The sequence below is a fragment of the Corythoichthys intestinalis genome, chromosome 9, assembly GCF_030265065.1.
Source record: "Corythoichthys intestinalis isolate RoL2023-P3 chromosome 9, ASM3026506v1, whole genome shotgun sequence".
NCBI lineage: Eukaryota > Metazoa > Chordata > Actinopteri > Syngnathiformes > Syngnathidae > Corythoichthys > Corythoichthys intestinalis.
The window spans coordinates 32,737,881-32,758,654 of NC_080403.1; the positions used below are offsets into that span (position 1 = coordinate 32,737,881).

Genomic DNA, 20,774 nt, shown 5'->3' on the forward strand with positions numbered 1-20,774 from the left:
TTTTTTTTTTTTCTTTTCTTTTTTTTTTTTTTTTTAAACATAGTTTGTCTTCCCACTAAAGAGAAAGCTTTCAGTTGACCTGACTTATGGACCTCTGGGTTTTGAATGTGAGCCTTTGTTCCTTCTTAGAGGCCCATTATATACCCATGACTTGACCATAAGACAAAAGAAAACCATGACCCACATGTGAACCATGTCGGTCGTTTTAAACCACACGCCATGAGTCAGGTTGAGCAGCTCTACTGAAACTTGAAAGGTCTACAGAAGGAAGCCCACACACATTGGTGATATAAACTGTGTGCAAAAATCCCATATAGATTTGTATTTCTTTGCAACAATAAACGGACATGTGAATAAAATGACGTTGAAATATAATGCAGGTGTTTTTAACAAGGTTCTGGAGAACCTGTTTCCTGCACCAGTTACCACATGTGAAAATCATAGTTACCTGTGTAAACCTCAGCATGTGCCTGATGAGCTTCACATTCTAGAGTGCCCCCAAATTCCCAGGACATGATAAGACTAAGCCGATGAGAAACAGATCATGTCCTTTAGCATGCTACACTTCGGAGAGGTGGATATATATATAGAGAGAGAAAATTGAAACGGCATCAAACATTACTGAATAAAAAAACACACTGCCATGCTGTTTCGAAACATTTGAAATGGTCTTATCTAGGGTTGGGCATCATTTGAAATTGAAAGATTCCGGTTCCGATTCCAGATCCATGTTTCGATTCCGGTTCCGAACGATTCAATTCCGATTCTTTTAGGAGGCAGGGTAAAAAAATGTATAGTTTAATTTTTTTATTAGTATTAATGTCTTAACTTCCTGATTTTTCTAAAATTATATGAATTTAAAATTTATTATTATTATTATTTATTATGAATACAATTAATATGAAATTTATGAATTATATGAACTTCTCACAGGGTTATTTTTAACTTGTATACAAATATCAGTCTTTGAACTTGTTTGTGATGAAGTTTCTTTCCACAGGAGTACACTTTCCCAAAAACATTTACTTATATTCTTTTGCCATACATGTACCTTAGCTGGGAGCTACAACGAAGTGTTAGAATAAATTATTCTATTGATTATAATTTGATGTAGATGAGGCAAAATAATAAGTTTCCTTATTTGTAAAACAGATTCTGTTGTGTTTACAGACACATGCAATGTTTATGTTGTGACAATGCCAGTTAGGCCAGTGAGTGGCGCTGTAGGAGTGTGTACGTATAATGCGGAGAAGAAGAGATGAGAGCATCTGGGTAGGATGCTGTGTAATGTGATGCTATGTTTTCACCGCTATGAGTTCATTAAAAAAAGTAATCAAATGCTTCGTATGGCTGCTTCTTTTTAAATAAGCAACACAACAGATTCCAAAACAAAAAACCTTTTAATAATGAGGATTTTAACGGAGGCAGAGACTGCTTTAAGATGGGGGCTGTTACTAACTCCAGTGAGTCGGTCATTTCGCATCTAGTTCTCTTTATATGATCTAACGCCGCTGAGTGTCATTTCGCATCTAGTTCTATTTACATGTGATATTAACCATAGCCCGACGTAATAATACGATTTATTCTCATACTATTCCATCCATCCATCAGCTACTGCTTGATCCTGGGTCGGGTCGCTGGGACAGCAGAAGACAGACGTAATGTATTGTTTTACTTACCTGGTTCTGATGGCGCAGCGTGTCAACTACGTATCACTCAGCGAGCTTTGCACTTTGCACTTAGGCTATATTCCATGAAGCCGATCGTGCATAACTGGTCGTGCAGCCACCTTTGCATGATATAGTTGTGTTGTAAATGTCACACTGAGTTGACTGGTATTTTTTTTTTGTAAAGTTAAACCAAACTTTTGAGCGCCGCTGCACCGTGTCCATGGTTGTAATCAAGTTGCAATGCACAAACACGCGCTTCTTGTGGCTTCTTCTTTATGGTTTTTGGCAGTATTTTTTTTTCAGTTCGGTGGTCAGGGCATCGAAAGATGGAATCTAAATTTAAAAATTCGAACGGTTCCGGGAGAACCTGAGTGTTAGCACCGGGTCCCATTGATGCCCAACACTAGTTTTATCTATTTCAATCAAATGTTAATATCCAAAAACAAAAGGAAGCTGGTAGTGGAACAACCAGCAAGTCCAAGCTTTACAGAAAACTGTTTTGTTTTTCCAAAAGCTGCTCTCACTACTGAGATGTCACCAATAAAGACATAATTTAACAAGTGATGTAATATAGATTATATAGTAAAAACAGAATAAAACTGATAAAATTCTGTCCACATCAGAGGATCTAACAGCACGGGTCAATTATGTTAAACCACAAACCACTGTGAGCTTTACAATCTTAATTTATTTCTCTCGTTTCATCTTTCTCCCTCCCTCATTCATCCATGTCACAATCAATAAGGGAGAGCGTTGACTGAAGACGAACATTTTTTGAGTGTTTATCTTTTTCCTCCAATTACTTACCAAGATATGTTGAGTGAAAAGAATTTGAAGGGACCACTATGACAAAATACATTATTGAATCCTGGAGGGCAAAACACTCTTCAGCCCCTGCAGAACACAGCTGACCACTGTTTAAGAAATACACAGAAAGGGTTCTGGGAAATGTTGAGTCACCAGGGCAAAGTGGGTCCCAGTGGGTAGATTTGCAGTAACTATCACCACACGCTATCACATAAAAATAATAAAAAATTAAAAAAAAAAAAAACGTCTTCAATAGTTTCATTCTGAAGCCATGACTAAGCAATTCCCCAAGTGATAACGCCACCGAAACGAAGACTGTGGAAGAGCCAAACTCACTGTGGCATGGCCTTTGAAAATTTAGCCTTGTATGTATGCAGCTGGAATGTAGCGGCTCGGCTTGTTATTAATCACAGGGAACGCACTTGCCTCTCATGTAACCGCAGAGTCTCATACTGGAGAGGCCTTAGAGTTTTTTTCATGGCCGGGAGCCTAGATTTGTTTTAGGAAAATAAAATGAGCAGCGGAGTGGAGCAAAGTAGCTCAGGGTACTGGTCAGCAAACAGAAGGACACTCAGACAGTTGCAGCGGCCGTTTGCCAGATGAAACAGAAGTGGCATGCGTGGAATCCAAGGGAGGAGATGGTGGTTTAGATGAGGCTACAACGTGAAGCATATGACTGGATCTTTGAATGACTTACTGTTTGGGCTTGTTCTGCATCAGTAAACCTAGGATAAAGGCGTGAATGTTGTGCTCTGCAATATGAATAACTGAGCATTTGGTAGTGATTTGTTGAAAGAGATGAATTTGGTTCAAAGGCAGTAGAAAAGAAAACATAGAGCATATGGAACTGCTAGATAAGTGAAGGAAAAATGGAAACACAGTTTGAAATTGACCCAGCTGGTCAAATGTCAAAATAATGCTTTGAGTTGTCATTTCAGGAACATTTGAAAGCAATTATGACGCACTATGCCACATTCTACAATCACAATTTCCCCTGGTAACCTGATCCCCAAATGATAAACCATAATTCTTACTCCAATTACTGTACATGTAAGTGCATACCTCTGTGGTTCTTTGAGTTCATTGCTGCATCCGTCTGCCTGTGATCTGACATCCACTGCTGGGTCCAGCTCCGGTTTGGTAGCTACCTCAGTCGTCTCAGGACAGTCTCCATCTTGCTCAGGCAAGGAGATGCACGGGCTCTGGCTCCCCACACTGCTGAGACTCCCTGTAGTCCCTTGCTGGTGGCTCTCCACACCCGCTGCCGCCCGCTTGGCCTCACTACAGCGCTTCATAGCCTGAAGCTGGGAGAGGGGCACTATATCTGCTCCTTGTGGCCGATGCCAGACAGTTCTGCGACCCGTAGAGTTGTAGTAGTAGAAGCGGCCACTTTGGGGGTCAAAGAGCTCCCACCACTGGTTACCATCTGCCTGGCGAACGGGAGCGCCTGGGGGAGGATCCCAGCCGCATTCACCAGTGGTCAAGTTCACATACATGCGTTCACGGGAGCGTGGCTCCAGGATCTCCACCCAATCAGAGCTGAATGAAAACAGAGAATCAATACAAAAATGTTATTCATCAGAAAATTGTAAACTTTTGTAAACTAAAAAAGGCGATTAATCAACCAATCGGTTAAAATAGCATCCTCATTATCCTAGAATTGTTTTTCAATCCCAATATTGTGTGAATGCTGGCTAAAAATGTAAAGTCTCTCCTTGTATGTGTGCAGGCTTCAAGTGATGTCATTAATTTGGAAGGTACTAGGCCACAGGGCAGTGATGGTGCTTGTGTGTTTGTCCTGAATAAGGTGACAGGTGGATATACACATTGAGCCACCAGGCATGGAGTCAGCAGGGCACAAAGAGAAACATACGCGCCTGAGTGCCACTAACACAAAAACCACTGTGCTTAGCTACAATCACAGAGTAACAAAAGCCAACTCAGCAGAATACATGTACACAACAAAAATGAGACAGTAGCGAGGCCCAGAAGTCAAAATACTGAAAATAGAAATGGGGACAACCCATTTTCTAGAATACTACAAAGGGTACATAAAGGCGAACAGTCACAAGTCAAGTCAGATAACGAATTATATTTTAAGAACACGTAAAATAACAACAATCTACCTTATGGGTATTGAAAACCCTACATAAAATACCAACTATATGATGCAAAAGGAGTACCGGTAGTTTAAATATGCATTCCCACGTTTATGCTTTTCAGTCTCTTAAGTTTCTCATATGCTTATATCAAATAGCTACATTTGTTTCCCATCGCAGAAGCAAAGTCCAAACTGTGTGTACTCTGGCGCCAATGTCACAATGTGGCAACAACTGCTGTTCTATTTTTTAACTGGAAAGCCTGGAGGTAATTTGCAGTACCTGTTAATCAAGTCAATACATTACACTATGTTATTTTTGTCAGCAGCTAATGTAAAAAGAACATAGAGATGATGTAGGAGAGTCCCTCATGCTATCCACCCATGTGGCTGTATGCGCTATGCTGGGAGGCCATCTGGTCTGATCCCACACACCAAGAAGTAGCCTGACCTTGTGTGGTGCAATGTGCACAAGGTTTTCCACTGTGCACCATGTCTTTTATCCCTGAAATTTGGGAAAACTTATGTGTCCACAACTTTCTATAGTGGACTTTCTAATGAGCAATCTCTAATCTGGATTTGGTAGCGTAAAGAGGAAAACAAATGTATAAACTTAGCATAGCAAAAGTCAGTGTTTCTTGAAAACAGTCTCACAATGCACTGCAGGTGTAAAAATAATGTAAAAAAAAAAACAACAACAACAACAACATTGCTTTATTAACATTTACCGTATTTTTCGGACTGTAAATCGCACCTGAGTATAAGTCGCACCAGCCATAAAATGCCCAACGAAGAGGAAAAAAACATAAAAAGTGTACAGCATGATAATGTTACATGATGCATGAACAACGAAATGCGAACATGGCTGGTATGTTAACGTAACATAGCTATTTAGAGTTATTCGGATAACTATAGCATAAAGAACATGCTAACAAGTTTACCAAACCAACAGTGTCACGCCAAAACACCAAAATAACATGTGAAATGATGTAATAATGTGTTAATAACGTCACACATAAGTCGCTCCAGAGTATAAGTCACACCTCCAGCCAAACTTTTTAAAAAACTGAGACTTAAAGTCCGAAAAATACGGTATATAATAATGGCTGTGTTAGCGTTACTCTAAAACTGAGAAGTGAGACCCTTTCCACGTTGTTTTTTTTTACAGTAATTATTAGTTAAAATCGTTCCGTGTAACAATCCCAAAGCCTGCCTTGTTTGACACTTGGACAGGAAGCACTGGGAGTAATGGGAGAGTGAAAGCTGAGGCCGAACAGTTAGGGTATTCTCTAACCCTACAAAAGATGTGCTCAAATGCCAGTAATCCGATAATGTAGTGTTGCCATGTGTGCTCCAATCCTTATTCGTATCTAAATAAGCCAAAGAGACTGTGTGCCTCATACTGTGTCTTTTCAGGGGTTGGGGTTTTGCATCTTCAAATTCCACGCTGTGATGATCATGACACGAGGAAATGGGAAATTCAACATGCCGGACATGGCGGACAGAGCCCCAAATAACCAACAGGAAGCCTGTCTTTGAGGGTCAATGGTTAAGGCCATAGCTTGACTTGTTTCCTTCACACATGTTGTAGTGGTTGCATAAGGACCGTTCCCTCTAGAAAAATAAATGGCAGAGTGTGAACCTGCTGGGCTTTGTTGACAAGACCAGATAAGCAGGAAGACGTTCCCAAGTTCAGTTCCAGAAATTCCTGAAACATCACTTTAGGGAGCACTGGACATAAAACAACTCGATTACTTGGATTGTGTAAAACAATTGGACTGGGGAGAAACAGGATTTGCCTGTCAACACACAATGACGAGTAAATATGCAATCAAAATGTAATGATTCAGAATGAGCATTCTTTATAAAAAGACTAAGCAACGCAGAACTCACTGTTATTGTTTCTTTCATTCTTGATGAGAGGCTTTATGAACCGTGCAAAATGAGAAATTTCTGAGTGAAAAGGCCTTTAAGTAGAGAGCAAAACTCCAATGTACCGTGGCCGCCAGCCTTGTCCTGAAAATGTTCATAAATGGTTTGGAATGCAGTCTGCACCAGCTCAGCAATTCTCTGACTGAAATGTTTTCTATTGATCTAAAATTAACTCATTACACACAAAGCTGCTGAAGTTAAAAGTAAGCATTTGTCTGCTTTCAGCAAAAACTTGAGAAGTTCTTGATTGCTAAAGTTTATATTTAAAAAATATATATATATATATGATGCAAGTAGCAAAAGCATCTTATCAACAGAATTTATAATCCAAGAAACCCATTTTTCGTTGGATTTGGTACTTGTGGAGTACACAGGGCCTCTGTCTTTCTTGGTCAAGGAGATGCTTGTGCATACTGTGGTTACCTCCTTCATAGCAAATAAAAATATAGCTTGACAAATGCACAAAGAAGCGTGACTTAGAGTCCTGCAGCCATGAAATGACAAACAGCAATAACACACGCAGACACTTTCGCATAAGCACTCATTTTTAGCCCCTCTTGCTAATTTTCAAGTCCAAGGGGCCTTCAAAAGGAATCATAAATCTAGCATTCAGAACTGATAGACCCCTCCAAAAATAACTAGAAATGAGAGCAGTTCCCCCAGTGTAAGGGAAACAACAGCATATAGCTCATGGAATCTGCCCTATTGTTCCACATCAATGCCAAAATGTAACTGGCACTTTTCCCAGCAGCGGTAAACACAGAGGACTGGACAATACCATTCACTTGAAACAAGTCAACATGAAGCCTTGTGTCATTGTCCAGCACTGCAAGTTGCACAAACCCAATCTAAATGATGCATTGGGCACTAGGGTGTTGACTGAAAAACACAAAAGTTTAATCGGTTACTTGTTGCATCTCTACTCTACTCTTGAGCCTCCACACTAGATGAAAAATGTTTCCAGTTTGCTTGAAAAAATTAAAAGCCAAACGACACAGATTACCTGGAGATTTCCAAGAACTCACCAGAGTGAAACAAGAGATAAAAACCAGCACACCAGTTAAACTCTCATAACTATTTAGCAGTTCCGTAAGGTGAACTTTAACCTTTCCAACAACAAACTATTCTTGGGTTGTCTCTTGTGGTTAAATTCTTTCACAGAGCTAGCCATTCATCTAGGAAACCTTAGCTGTCTGTTCTCCTAGGCACAGCAACAGGTTCCACAGTTTATTCTGCTTGGTATATTTATGGACCTTATTTTTCCTATTTGGAGACACAAGACCGTCCCTTTTACTAATCCTAAAATAAATAACTTAAAACTGAAAGCAGTTACACTCACTTGATTGCCAAGTTAACTATCCAGTAGAGAAGCTGTGAAGACTCAAAGGTGCTATTACAGAGTAAGCTGACCTTTTACTTTGGAACAGTTGTTTGCTGTCCTTGTACAAAGTCTAGTGAAGTTGAAGCTTGCTGACTTGTTATCTAGATGTTGTAAAACAACTGAACTGATACAAGGGGAAACGATGGGTCTGATAGATCCAGTTGCTTTGTTGAAAAGCAAAGGATGAGAAAAATCTGTTAACAACTGTGAATGTTTTAATCAAAAGCTCTATTTTTTAATAATGATTGCTACTTTGATCCAAAACGTGAGTGAGCAGATGAGTGTAGACTAGACAACATATTGCAATTTTAAATTTAACCGTCTTACATTTTGGTTAATACTGTAGTTTTGAAGCTACGCTGGTAACAATTATGAGTTAATAAAGTCGAATCCCAATTGTTAAGTATTTCACAATGATGTAATGTTCACAACTGAGCACTCAATCACCTCATGAATTAAAAAAAAAAAAAAAAAATCTTCATCAATCATCAATGGGCATTTCATTTCCTTTTAAGGCCAATACTCTGCAAATAAATTTCCTTTTTATGGAAGGCTAGAAGATGTGCACGAGTCTTTGTGTATAAAGGGTTGAGAAACACGTGTTCAGGCATCCAGAACGGTTAGAGAGAGAGAGGGGAGGCTGCACATGTTTCAGATGACAGAAAAAAAAGCACTGCACCTGTCAAACTCAAATTCTTTGTCCCTTTGTTTAACACCCCCAATTCCTGTTGTGTCACCAGCCACAAAGGTCAGTACAACTTGGAAAACATTAGACTAATTGATCTCTGTGTGTTGCAATTACAGGTTGACCCAATGGCGGAAGAGTCTGTAAATAATGGAATTCTTAGCATCAGTTTTAATGCATACCCAACAACTATTGATGAAATTAAGGCTGCAGCTAACAATTATTTAAGTAGTCGATTAATTGATGAACTAGTTAGTTTGAATAATCGAGTAATCGGATAAGGAACATGAAAAATTACAATACCCGAGTTGAGCCACAAACGGTATTAAAACATAAATAAGGATCTATGTACAACATAAGAACAAGGGCTAACTTACGTAGCAAAAGTCCTCTAGCTTAAACGCTATAAAACGCTGACACTATTTATTTTTTATTTTTTTCAATGCGCTTAACAAATGGTTCAGACACATATTCCCACAAAAAAAAAAAAAAAAAAAAAAAAAAAAAACGGCTAAATATACAAATAAACTAAATTACCAATGCATTTTAAAAAAAAAAAAATCCTCAAACAAAAACTTATGTTTGCTTATGTTGGTCTTAACATGGAGCAGCTGGATTCAGCCATGTGAAATGAGGCCGACTAGAGGGCAGTGTATCCACCCTAATCAATAAAACTAAATGCAAACACTTTCCAAATAAACCATTACAACACCACTTTAATTAAACGAATACTCGAAGCAGCAAAATTTAATTAGAATCTTTTTTCTAATCGAATACTCGACTTAATCGATTAATCGTTGCAGCACTAGATGAAATTCTTGTTTATTCTTAATAAATGCATGCTTCTGCCATTTAAACGAGACTTCTTTTTTAAAGGAGTACATTCCCCGTCTGAACTATACTCAGCAAGAACTTGTGCATGTGTTAGCTAGGGATGCAACGATACAGTTAAGTCACGGTTCGATACGATTTTCGATATGAGGGACACGATTTTCGATCTGATTCAATACATTTAATGCTCTGAAACAAAAAAATACAAGTGTTCTTTTTTTTTTTGCTAACAAGCAAAAATAATGCCATCACATAAACATACATTATAGTGCATAATATTTATTTATATATATTTATAATATTTATGTGTTTGTTACTTCTTACTGATCCGAAGAAATTTTGTATAAAAGTACCGAGAACAATTTTTACTGTTCGTAAAGTGAGGCGGGTCACACTGTTGATTGCTATTACTCTCTTAGCAGGTATGTTTATCAAATGAGAAAAACATCCCATTTGTGGTCCGAGTCCATCTGTGTTACGTACTAAATTAACAATATTTGCAGCATTATCTATAGTCACTGGTATGGATTGATTTGGCCAGCTTAACTTCCATTCAGTCATGGTGGTTTTTACTTCATCGATGTAGTATATGGACTATGCGTCCCATGATCACTCTGGGCTCACGCAGCCAATGGCATGGGACTTGGGGGGGTGGGGGGTGGGGTCTAATGTAGCACATCTAGGTTGCTATTTGATTATATCTAGTTTGTGCGCGCGAGTGTTGTCGGCAGTGTTGGGCAACGGTAACGGTGTTGTAACGGCGGAAAAAGTAATTAGTTAGATTACCCCGTTACTGAAAAAATAACGCAGTTACGTAACGGCGTTATTTATCACGGCGTTACTCCCAACACTGGTTGTCGGGCATTAAAAAAAGTTAAACGCCACAGAAGTCACGTCTGCTCATTACAGCACATCACCAGCACTTGACAATCAACTTTCATAAACAGGACGAGTTTCAAGTACAGCGGTCTTAATTTTCTACTCATTGTTCATCATGTAAACGTGAGTTAGCGCTCTGTGTCCCAGGGTTTAAGCTGTCTGGTGTCAATCTGAGGCTCTTCGTAGCAGCCAAGTCGGCAACATTATATTGGCGTACTTTGTTGTGCGTATCTATAAAGACAGTCTTTGTTTAATATGATAGCATATCAGCTCACCCAAAATGTGGCCAAACAACGGATCTGTACGATATTGAAGCCAGCAAGCCGCCTCCTTAAGTTACAATCTTTCCTCACGAGCAATGACTCTCGTGCGCCACAACTCCCACCTTTCATGCAGTGGGGGAGGAGGGGGGCTGCTAGCAGCAGAGTTTGTTTTATCGAGGCAAAGCTGCGCCATACATTTTAGCGAGAGAGACGACAAAAATAAATTCAGAAAATACATGCTTGGAGTTTTTCATTTGGATCGAATTTTCAGTATAAAACCAAGTATTGTTGCATCCTTAATGTTAGCACCCAAACATACCTGACTTAAGACGCAACATTGGTAAAATAATTATTTTCAAGTTCCACTGGCCACGTGCAAGCAAAAGAGCAAGTACAAAATCCATTGTTCCAAACCATTAAGCCCCACTGCCAGTTTGGATCAATAACATTATGTCACGACAGTGTTTATAAATAGTTAACATGCTAATGGAACATTTTGTTTGCATCATTGATTAATATTCAACCAAAAGGGCCATTACTACCCCAAGCTGTTCTACTGTTTGCTTGCCATTTTTCATTAAGCATTCTTAAGTGGCTAGGGAATTGAAAATCTCTGTAATGTAAGCGTGAATCTCAGGTGCTGATAGCCCCGTTGTTTTATTGAGTATTGCTACACACAATAACTGTATTGCACACGCTTTGTGAGGGGACGTGTTCAAATCTATACAAAAAGCACCCCATGTGACAATCCACCATCATTCCAGTACCCAGCAGCAGTTGTCGGTGTCAATTCCACTCTTGTGTGCTTTGCAGGGTCGTCTTTCACAGCAAAATATGTCAAAAGGACAGACCCCGCCTTATGTCTTCTGACTCAAACATTGAAAAGCAGGTTTCTAGGCAGGGCAAAACCCTAACGTTCGGATATGACACATTACATTTGAGAAATTAACAATCCATAAACGTTTAAGTCCAACAATGCCTCACTGACAGTTGCTGCAAACTCATACAAATTAATTACATATCACAATGACTGCAATCAGTCAAGATGTGTAACTATCAATTTTGATACCTTTTTCACGCCATCTGGTATCGCCCGACACAGGAATGATTGACAGGATTGAGTCCGCTCATAGGTCTAAAACTCTTAAGAACTTGACGGTCTGGTTTAGGTTAAAGTGCAATATGCTGAACCTCTCCAAATGTGACCGTTTGGTCGAGTTTAATATGATTCACCGGCATTAAAATAAAAGCAAAATTGCCTTCAAGGCGTCAACATATACTTGTGCCTCTTCTCTTAATGATGAGAACCATCTGCTTTTACATACTGGTACAAATACCATATTTATTCCATGTAAAAAAATGTAGTGCTAGGTATATTTTTAGTACCGGTATTTTAAAGTATTTACAGAGGGACAGGTCATGATTCACGACGCGTTTCAACTACAGGTGGGAATCTTTGGGCACCTGACGATTCGATTGGATTCAGAGGGTACGATTCGATTATAAATCGATTATTGATGCAGCCGCCCCCCAGCTATTTGCTGCTTTTAATGTTTTGTACATTAGTTAAAAAAAAAAGTACAAAAATCCTCTTAGGCTTCAATAAACGACTATTTCAGTATCAAGTTAACACTTCAAAACAGTAAATAAAATACTCAAGTACCCCATTCTGTATTAGCAGCTTTAAACTAAATTCAATTAATGTTGTGAATCAACCCTTATAAATTGTTAAAATTGCTCACGTTATTCTATAATTTCCCTTCTGTCTACTTTCGACATGTGCAAGTTTTAATACTTGTTTTAAAGATAGATTCAAGTCAAGATTCTGCAGATTTAAGAGTATTTTAGATAAAAAAATGAATTAGGTTCGCTTAGAAGGTTTGCTACAAGAGCCTTCCAGGGAAGTCTACCGCTTTAGGATGGCGGCTGTTTATTAATGCCGGCAAGTCTGTAATTTTGCATCTAGATTTCTATATCTTTTGCTTGGAATCAGGTGAAAAGGTTCGGGTTTTGAATTTTAAAAATGAAATGAAAAAAAAAAACAAAAAACTGTTCAATTCAATCAGTTAATATAAAAATATTTGATTTTGTTAAAGACTGGATTATAGAATGGATCATGTAAAAGCGTGTAAAACATGAAAAGTAACACCAGTTACTTTGCCAAGTAACTAAGTCACGAACTCAATTATTTTTTGGGAGAAGTAATTTGTAACTAGATACTTTTTTTAAAGTAAGATTAACAACACTGTATACCATTAGTGTCAAGTTATGTGTGAAAAAGTTAGGTTTCGATTTTCACAAAAAAATGTTCGGTGCCGTATCAAGGTTTATTATGCAGGTGTTGTACCCAAGTCAGAACTTACCGTAATGATGACAACACTGATACATACTGTATTGTACAATAAATAAAATTTAATTTATTTATTGGCCGCTTTTTATCCAAGTCATCAACAGGTGAGCCTAGAGATGACCCTATCGCATATTTTTGCACCTGAGTTAGAGTCGCCTGATTTTGAGAATGTGACGGTACCAATTCCCGATTCAATTACAAAAAGTTTTTTCTTTCTTTTTTTTATTTATTTGAACAAAAGTTCAAACCATGTTACAATACTGTAACCCTAACCCTGTTTACAGTTCTTCCTATCCCGCTTTTTCCTGGAGTGTTGTGGAGCATAAAATGTATACATTTTTGTTTCTTTTGGCAATGCCTTTGTCTTTCTGGATTAATTGATTACTTTTTGCTAAAAAATAATACATGTAATGTGTATTTTTCAATTGTGCGATCGGCCCGATTTCCTATCTCGTGATCGGATTGTGGACATCCCTAGTAGAGCCTTTTTGGATCTAAAGCAGTTACCTTTTTAAGAGAATGTCCTGTGATGGCTCACAATCATATGCATCACAAAGCCCAACTGCCCATTTTAACTAAAGCCTGCAATGGTACAGAACAATGCAGACTATTGTCAGAACAACAAGTGAACTTCATTCAGCGTGGACTCTGTTGTTTCGACACAAGAGGGACGGGCGAATCAGAGGCACAAGAGGAGGGCATTTCAACAGGTCTTGGGTGACGTAGTTTAACAGCTGCCCTGATCCAAAACTGCACACAATTTCCCTTCACTTATGGCACTGGATTAAACAAGGTCATTCAACAAAAACCATCATTTCCTAGGCATTATTTCAATTAGTCTTAAATGGATTCCACTTGTTGATTGCGTTTGCTGTCAAATATGTTGGCCCCTGCATTTAAAAAATGAAAAATAAAAACAAAAAAACAGGTTACTATTACTATGTTACTTTATGACAACTCATGTAAATCTTCAATGTTTGTCCACCTAATTTCCAAAAATATTATCTGGCACAAGTTTGTATCGTCCACCAGTAACCTCTCGGCTGGGACTTAACTCTCCATAGTGTTAGTAAACTCCTTCCCAAACAAGTCACTGTCATTCCTAAAATCCCCTTTTTCCTTACTAAGGAAACACGTGAGAATGTTTCGAGTCAGAAATACTCGACGAGAGTGAACATGTGCAGCGGAGGGGCAAAGTAAGGAGGGGATCTGTGTGTTTACTACACACAGCGGCCTCTCTGTCTAGTTCACCAGCTGTCAAGAGTAGGAACAATAGGGTCACTTGTTCAAACAAGAGAAGATAAATTAACCTGTTTGGATGTTAACAATACTCATAATCAATAATCGTACGAAATCTTTGAATGGATACTTCTAATAAGGATGACCAACTCAAGCAAACTAAAATGCTGTCCTAGCTGAACAACCAATCTCTGCCCCATTTCCATCAGCAGCAGTTTGTAAGTTCATTTTGGACAAGGCCCCCACCATCCCTCCCCAAACCTCCCTGCTGACATGACAAACGAGGCCACGTCTAATCCCAGAGTAGAGTTACAGGGTGAGTGGGGGGTCAGCGACGGACCACGAATCCAGAGAAGAGTCCTGATTGTCCTAAAGAGGAAGTGAAGGTGCAGTATGCGGGTCCGCCTGGATTAGAAATGCAGGACAGCCTTGTGATTATGCTAATGCTTGTTCTGTGGGTCCATGTGAGTCTGTAGCTAAGAGACTGATTGATATATTGCAAACGTAAAATATATATTCTTCTGTCTAATTTGGTCAGTGTCTGACCAAAAATGCGTTAATTTATAGTTTTGGGGGCAGCAGTAGCTCATCTGTCAGGGATTATGCTTTGAAACTGGATGGTTTGTTAAGAACACATCCTGTTCTGAGAAATTTGCCACAGATAAAAATTGTTATAAATTGTTGAGCACTAGAGCAGTTTCACCACCATAAAGTTTCCTAAACTGGTGTCAAACTGCAGACGGGGCCAAGAAAGATATGTTGTCGTTTTACAACGCCTTTCCAAAGTCAAAATTTCAAGCAACATACATAGGAACATGACAATAGCAAGACTGAGGTCAAACAACATTGAGGCAGTTTTAAACTCGCAATAACATGGTATTGTGACATCCCTACTTATTATAATAAATAACATTGTGGGCAAGACTAAAGTGGGCAAAATTGTGTTTTGTCGTTTCTAATTCCATCTTGCTATTGGTGCCACATAAAAATGGGAAAGGCCTGTCTTGTACATAAACCAAACCTTAAGTCTTAAGAATTATTCGTTATTAAAATGATGAGTTAAATTACCTCTGCGTGACTCAAAAATAAACAACACATCTTGAAAGCCTGGGCAAAAGGCCCAAATGATTTGAAAAGTAACAGGTCTCAAACTCGATACATGTCAAAACTAAGAAGAACATTTATGACTTCTGATAAAATGGAATGCTAAAACACTAACAATTAGAGAGAGACAGATTATTGGCCGGGCCGATTATCAGTGCCGATATTTGGCAATTTGACTTATTGACCATTTTTAAAAATCCGATTGGACGATATGAACAAATCCATTTAAAACTGGGTTATTTCAACTCTGATGCAGCCGCACGTTTCTCTCCTTCCTGCTGTCTCATGCACTAGTAGTATTCACCCTGTCCTCTGATTGGTTAAATGGTAATGGTCAATGGAGTTACACTTGGATTGCGCCTTTTTAAGGCCCTGAAAGCGCTTCACACTATATCCTCATCAACCTACTGGTGACGCAGCATCGGGAGCAACGTGGGGTTTATTATCTTGCTCAAGGATAGACGAGGTCATCAGGGTGGAGAATCAAACCCACAACCTCTGGGTTAGCTATTTTCTATTTGTGTGATTAAATAAACATTCTTCAGGCATTTCAATGAAGTTCAGTGTTTGCATTATTCTAATTTTTTCGCCACTTTTTACAATTTTCCATCATATGAATATCGGCTCCAAAAATCGGTTACTAGCCCCTCTAACTACAGTGGTACCTCGACATACGATCGCTTCCAAACCCGATCTTTCGACATCTGACGTAAAATTTGACTCGCCATTTGTTTTTTACATCCGACGACATGACAGCACCGCAGTCTCCGCAGACGAAGCACAGTGGATTTTCTTCTGAGAGAAATCAACACAGGTTTCAAAAAGGTTGGTACAGGTGGTGAAACAAGGAAAAAGGTGACGCTTACCATTGCAACGATGATGTAAATTATAGAAAAATGAGCGTGGGATGCGCATCCGTGAATTGGCTCAACAATACATCTCCACGGTCCTCTTCCGACCACTGTTCACCAGTCTTTGTAAATTAAGGTGACAATAATTATTGTGATAACATCACCAAAGTAATCGCCAGCTTCAACAGGTTATTATCATATATTTCAGAACACAAAACACCTACAGTACTGTCCGTCGCAGTTGACAGTGTTCTCATGAAAACATTTAAAGTGAAAGTAAGCTCTCAACCTTACCGCTCCCTCCGTCACGTCGGCCCCACGGTGCATTCAGGTACAGCAAAAAAGGTCCGCCACATTAGAACCTGATTCGTTACAATAATAATAATAATTCCTGTAATAATGTAATAATATTCCGATTTATATTTATAATTTATTTATTTTTTGCTATGTGCAACTGCCATTTGTAATAGTACCAGCAGTATTTAATAAGGATTTAGTGGAGGTTTTTGGGCTGTGGAACAAATTAATGGAATTATAATGTATTCTTATGGGAAAATCCTTCTCAACATACGACCGTTTCGACTTACAAACATGGTCCTGGAACGAATTAACTTCATATGTAGAGGTTCCACTATACTAAAAATTGGTAACGGTTCTAAAAAAAACCATATCGGTCAATCTCCACTAACAATGCAACATCATTAACAATTTTATCTTAGCATTGTTGCAGGTGCAGTTCAAACTAGTCACAAAGAAACAAGTCCCAACAAAGTCCATGTTGACCGCTATTTTGAGCCCCAAGAAATACAGTGGATAACTTCAATAGTACAGAGAAACGAGTTAGGGCAGATCACCATAATTTCGTTACAGTGTCAATATGGCAGGCACTGGACATATAGAAAAGTGTTACTTTACTTATCAACATCAGATCAGGTCCACAAAAAGTAGCAAAGACAAGGATACATCAACACTGTTGTTGTCATACAGGTTTGAGAATCACTTCCTCTCTATGGGATCTATTGTCAAAATGCTTGAAGGATGGACATCCTGCTTATGCATGTGCAGGATCCATCTAGCTAGGGAAATACTTTGTTCTCTTTGGTCAGCACATTATTGTGCAGTGTAACAGTGAGATAATATCCTATTTTAGTTTCTGTTCCTCACTCCCTCAAAGGATAAGAAAGGAGCAAAATTGACCTTACTTGACACAAGATCCAAAAAATAAGTCAAGGAAACCAACTCTACGCCTTTATATAAAACCAATTTATTAACTCATTCACTGCCATTGACAGTTATAGAGGTCCATCAGCATGTCTGCCGCACGTGCGCGCTAGGCGATAAATCGCAGCGGAAAATTTACCGCCTTCATTTTTATTTATCGTGCAATAAATGGAAATATTGCATATTGCGACAGGCTTAGACTAACGTCTCATCAACAACGAATACAAACAATACAATTGACTTCATTTACTCACCTCTGACGGCGGCACATTGGATCAAAATTCACACGACTCAAATCAATCTAACTCAACAAGTCGTAAATATTGATTCAGCAACTCAACCTGAGTGTAGCAATGAACTCTCTTACTCTCTTGCTCTAATCACTGGTGCGCACAGCCTCAGATACAAGGACCCAAACGGGACTGCTCATAGCTGCCGGCAAAAATTGATAATTCTTTGGCATCAAATTTATTAATCGATTTACGTAATCGATTAGTTGTTGCAGGCTTATTGGCTACCATTGCCAAAGCTAGATGGCCATTCCAAGTTGACTGAAAGAGGCTTCGCTGCCAACTCTCCCAGTCAAAATAAACTGGACATCTAGTGCCATCAATGACACTAAAACACAAGCATTCACAGCCAGTCCTCCCATTTTAAATGAACTGGACGTCAATTTTTGTCCTTGACAGGCAACTGGGAGACATGAGAATTTCGTCAATAGAACTTAGCATCTGGGGTCTGGTTGACAAGTTCTCTTGTTCTCGAAACTGAAAGTATTAATGGTAGACAAGTGGTAGTTGTCAAGGTCATGACACCCATACTTTTGACACTCATATTTTTCATGCTGCACCCAAGGACGTAGGTTTGCATAGGAACGGTAGGGACATAACACTACCAGGATGCTAAAATTTTCCCCACCAACCTTTAAGCAACCTTGTATGCATTATATAATGAGTTCAGTTATACAGGTAATTTAGATTGTCTTCCCATATGTTGTAAGGATAAAATTAACCATACCATTATTAAGTGAATTATATACATTATATTCAACCTTATATTTACCATTTTCAGATGCCGAATGCGCCAGTCTCCCTAACCCCCTACATTGCACGTTTGATTGCCTGATGACATGACCCACCTCCAAAACACGCACACACTCACACATCCCCGACAGAAATACATGTCGACAACTTGCCGCCTCCTCAGTCCCCTTCAAAGACAAGGGATATTAGAAGCTTTTTTTTCGGCCAGCGGCAGCCACTGCAAGCAATTTAAAAAGACGCCAATGTTGTGGAGGTGGGAAACATACCACTAATTTTGCTATTGACAGTCAGACCTGCATCAGAGTTAGCATAGCATTAAACTGTGTGAACTTGCTAACCTGCATAACTTGAGTAGGAAGCTGCTGAGAAGTGTCCTTTTTGTATTTTCTACTGTTAACATGAATTGAACTGAGAAATGTAGTGAACTTGCTGGAAATGAAAAAACTCGAAAATGTGAGCAAGAAGCTGCTTAGAGAGAGACGGGTGCATCATAACCTCACATGTTGCTCACACAACACAACATACACCCAACATAATCATAATTAACTATGTATGGTGATGCTGCGAGCTACCCACACTAGCGTTGCGATCGACTGGTCGATCATGATCGATGTAAGGAGCACCCTGGTTTAGCATATCAATTAATTAGGTTCATATTCGTGAGAAATTTAGCCCTGACCCCCGTTCACCCGATCGGCTTGGTCTTATTAATGTCCCATCCCGAGCAAAAAGTGCAAATGTAGGTTATGCTGTTAAATAGTCCCTACCAATGTTGAGATCTTTTTTTTTTTTTTTTTTTTAAATAGAGCTGTGGGCTATGTGAGCTCTATGTCAAATATTTGTAGTAGATATGGCAGTGGCTCAACAATGGCTGGCAGGATGAAATGGCCTTCCAGATCAAACTTTGTACAAACCTGCTCTAAATGGGAGTGTAGGGCCTTTTGCAGCCAAGTTCAAGCAAAGAAATAAGATTAATTTTCAAATGTACTTGACATTAGGTCAGTGGTTCTTAACCTTGCTAAAAGTACCGAACCCCACGGGTTTCACATGTGCATTCACTGAACCCTTCGAAATGTAATAATGTTTTTTTCCAAATTCAAAACCGATATAGCTAAGCTAGCAAGCAAATTCTCATTGAAATGTATTCAAATTTATCACAAATAAATTTGGTGTTTTGCAGTTAGTTTTCACGTTGGATTTTTTTCTTACATTCTACATTATTTTATTTTATATTTATTTATTTTACTTTTAACCTGTCCTGTTCAGCTGGCGAATAGGAAACTGAGTATCCTTTGGTCTGAACAGCTTAAATGTATAACATGGGACGTGATGTTAAAAATGTGTACATTGTCATTTTATGGTCTCATCCTTGCATCGCATGCCATTTTCACGGCGTAAAATGTGACCTTTTTTTTTTTTTTATCTGCGCAGTTCACACTGCCTATCAGTCTACTCCTATCAAGTCCTCATATGAAATGTGAGTCAACCTTCCACTGAGCAAACTAGTTTCTCCTCAGCCCAAAACCTGGTCTAAAATGACAATTGGCCTTTAATCAGAGTATGAAAATAAGGCCCTTTGTGTCTTAACCAGTGTTGTTAATAACGGCGTTACAATATAACGGCGTTACTAACGGCGTTATTTTTTTCAGTAGTGGGTAATCTAATTAATTACTTTTCTCATCTTGGCAACGCCGTTACCGTTACTGAGGACGGAAAGGCATGCGTTACTATGCGTTACTATATTGGTCGAAAAGTCTGAGGGAGACGGACTCACCGAGACGACAGAGCAGAGCAGGAGTGGGGAGAGGCAATAAAGTTGTGACGCCGAGCAGACGCGATGCTAAGTAGCTCCAAAAATACATGTTGTAGCCGATAGCCTACAAACTACGCCCGCATGTTATGGTAGATATGGTAGACATGGTAGATACCACATGTACTGTATATAGATATAACTAGATGCAAAATGACAGACATGGCACTAAATGCGTTAGTAGACAGCCGCCATCTTGAAGCAGTAGACTTTTTAGCACGGCTCTGTTGTAGAGAACCTTCCTAGCGAACCTAAGTAACTTTTTATATAAAATACTTCTAAATCGGCAAAATCTTGACTTGAATCTATCTTTAAATGATGAAACAGTTTTAAAACTTTCATATGTCGAAAGTAGAGAGAAGGGAACTAATGCAATAATGGGAGCAATTCTAACAACTTTTAACAGTTGATCCAGGGTAAAGAGTAAATTAGGGTAAAGAATTGGGCTCGGGCCAATTGTACCAAAAACCTTCACAAAAAACTTCACATAGTGTGGCCAATGTTTTTTTTTTTTTTTTTTTTTTTTTGAGGAAAAAAAAAAAGTAATTATCACCAATTACTTTGCCAAGTAACTAATTACTCTTACATTCAGGTAATTGAGTTACTAACG

The 20,774-nt window shown here is 38.9% G+C and overlaps 1 protein-coding gene across 2 annotated transcripts in view; it reads right to left on the reverse strand.

Annotated features, from left to right (window-relative positions):
• Positions 1–20,774, reverse strand: part of arhgap46a (Rho GTPase activating protein 46a) — a 48,701-nt gene that overhangs the window by 26,223 nt on the left and 1,704 nt on the right. For both annotated transcript variants that reach the window (XM_057845895.1, XM_057845894.1), the window contains exon 2: positions 3,540–4,016. In XM_057845895.1, the coding sequence (XP_057701878.1) occupies positions 3,540–4,016 (477 nt within the window). The remainder of the gene's footprint in view (positions 1–3,539; positions 4,017–20,774) is intronic.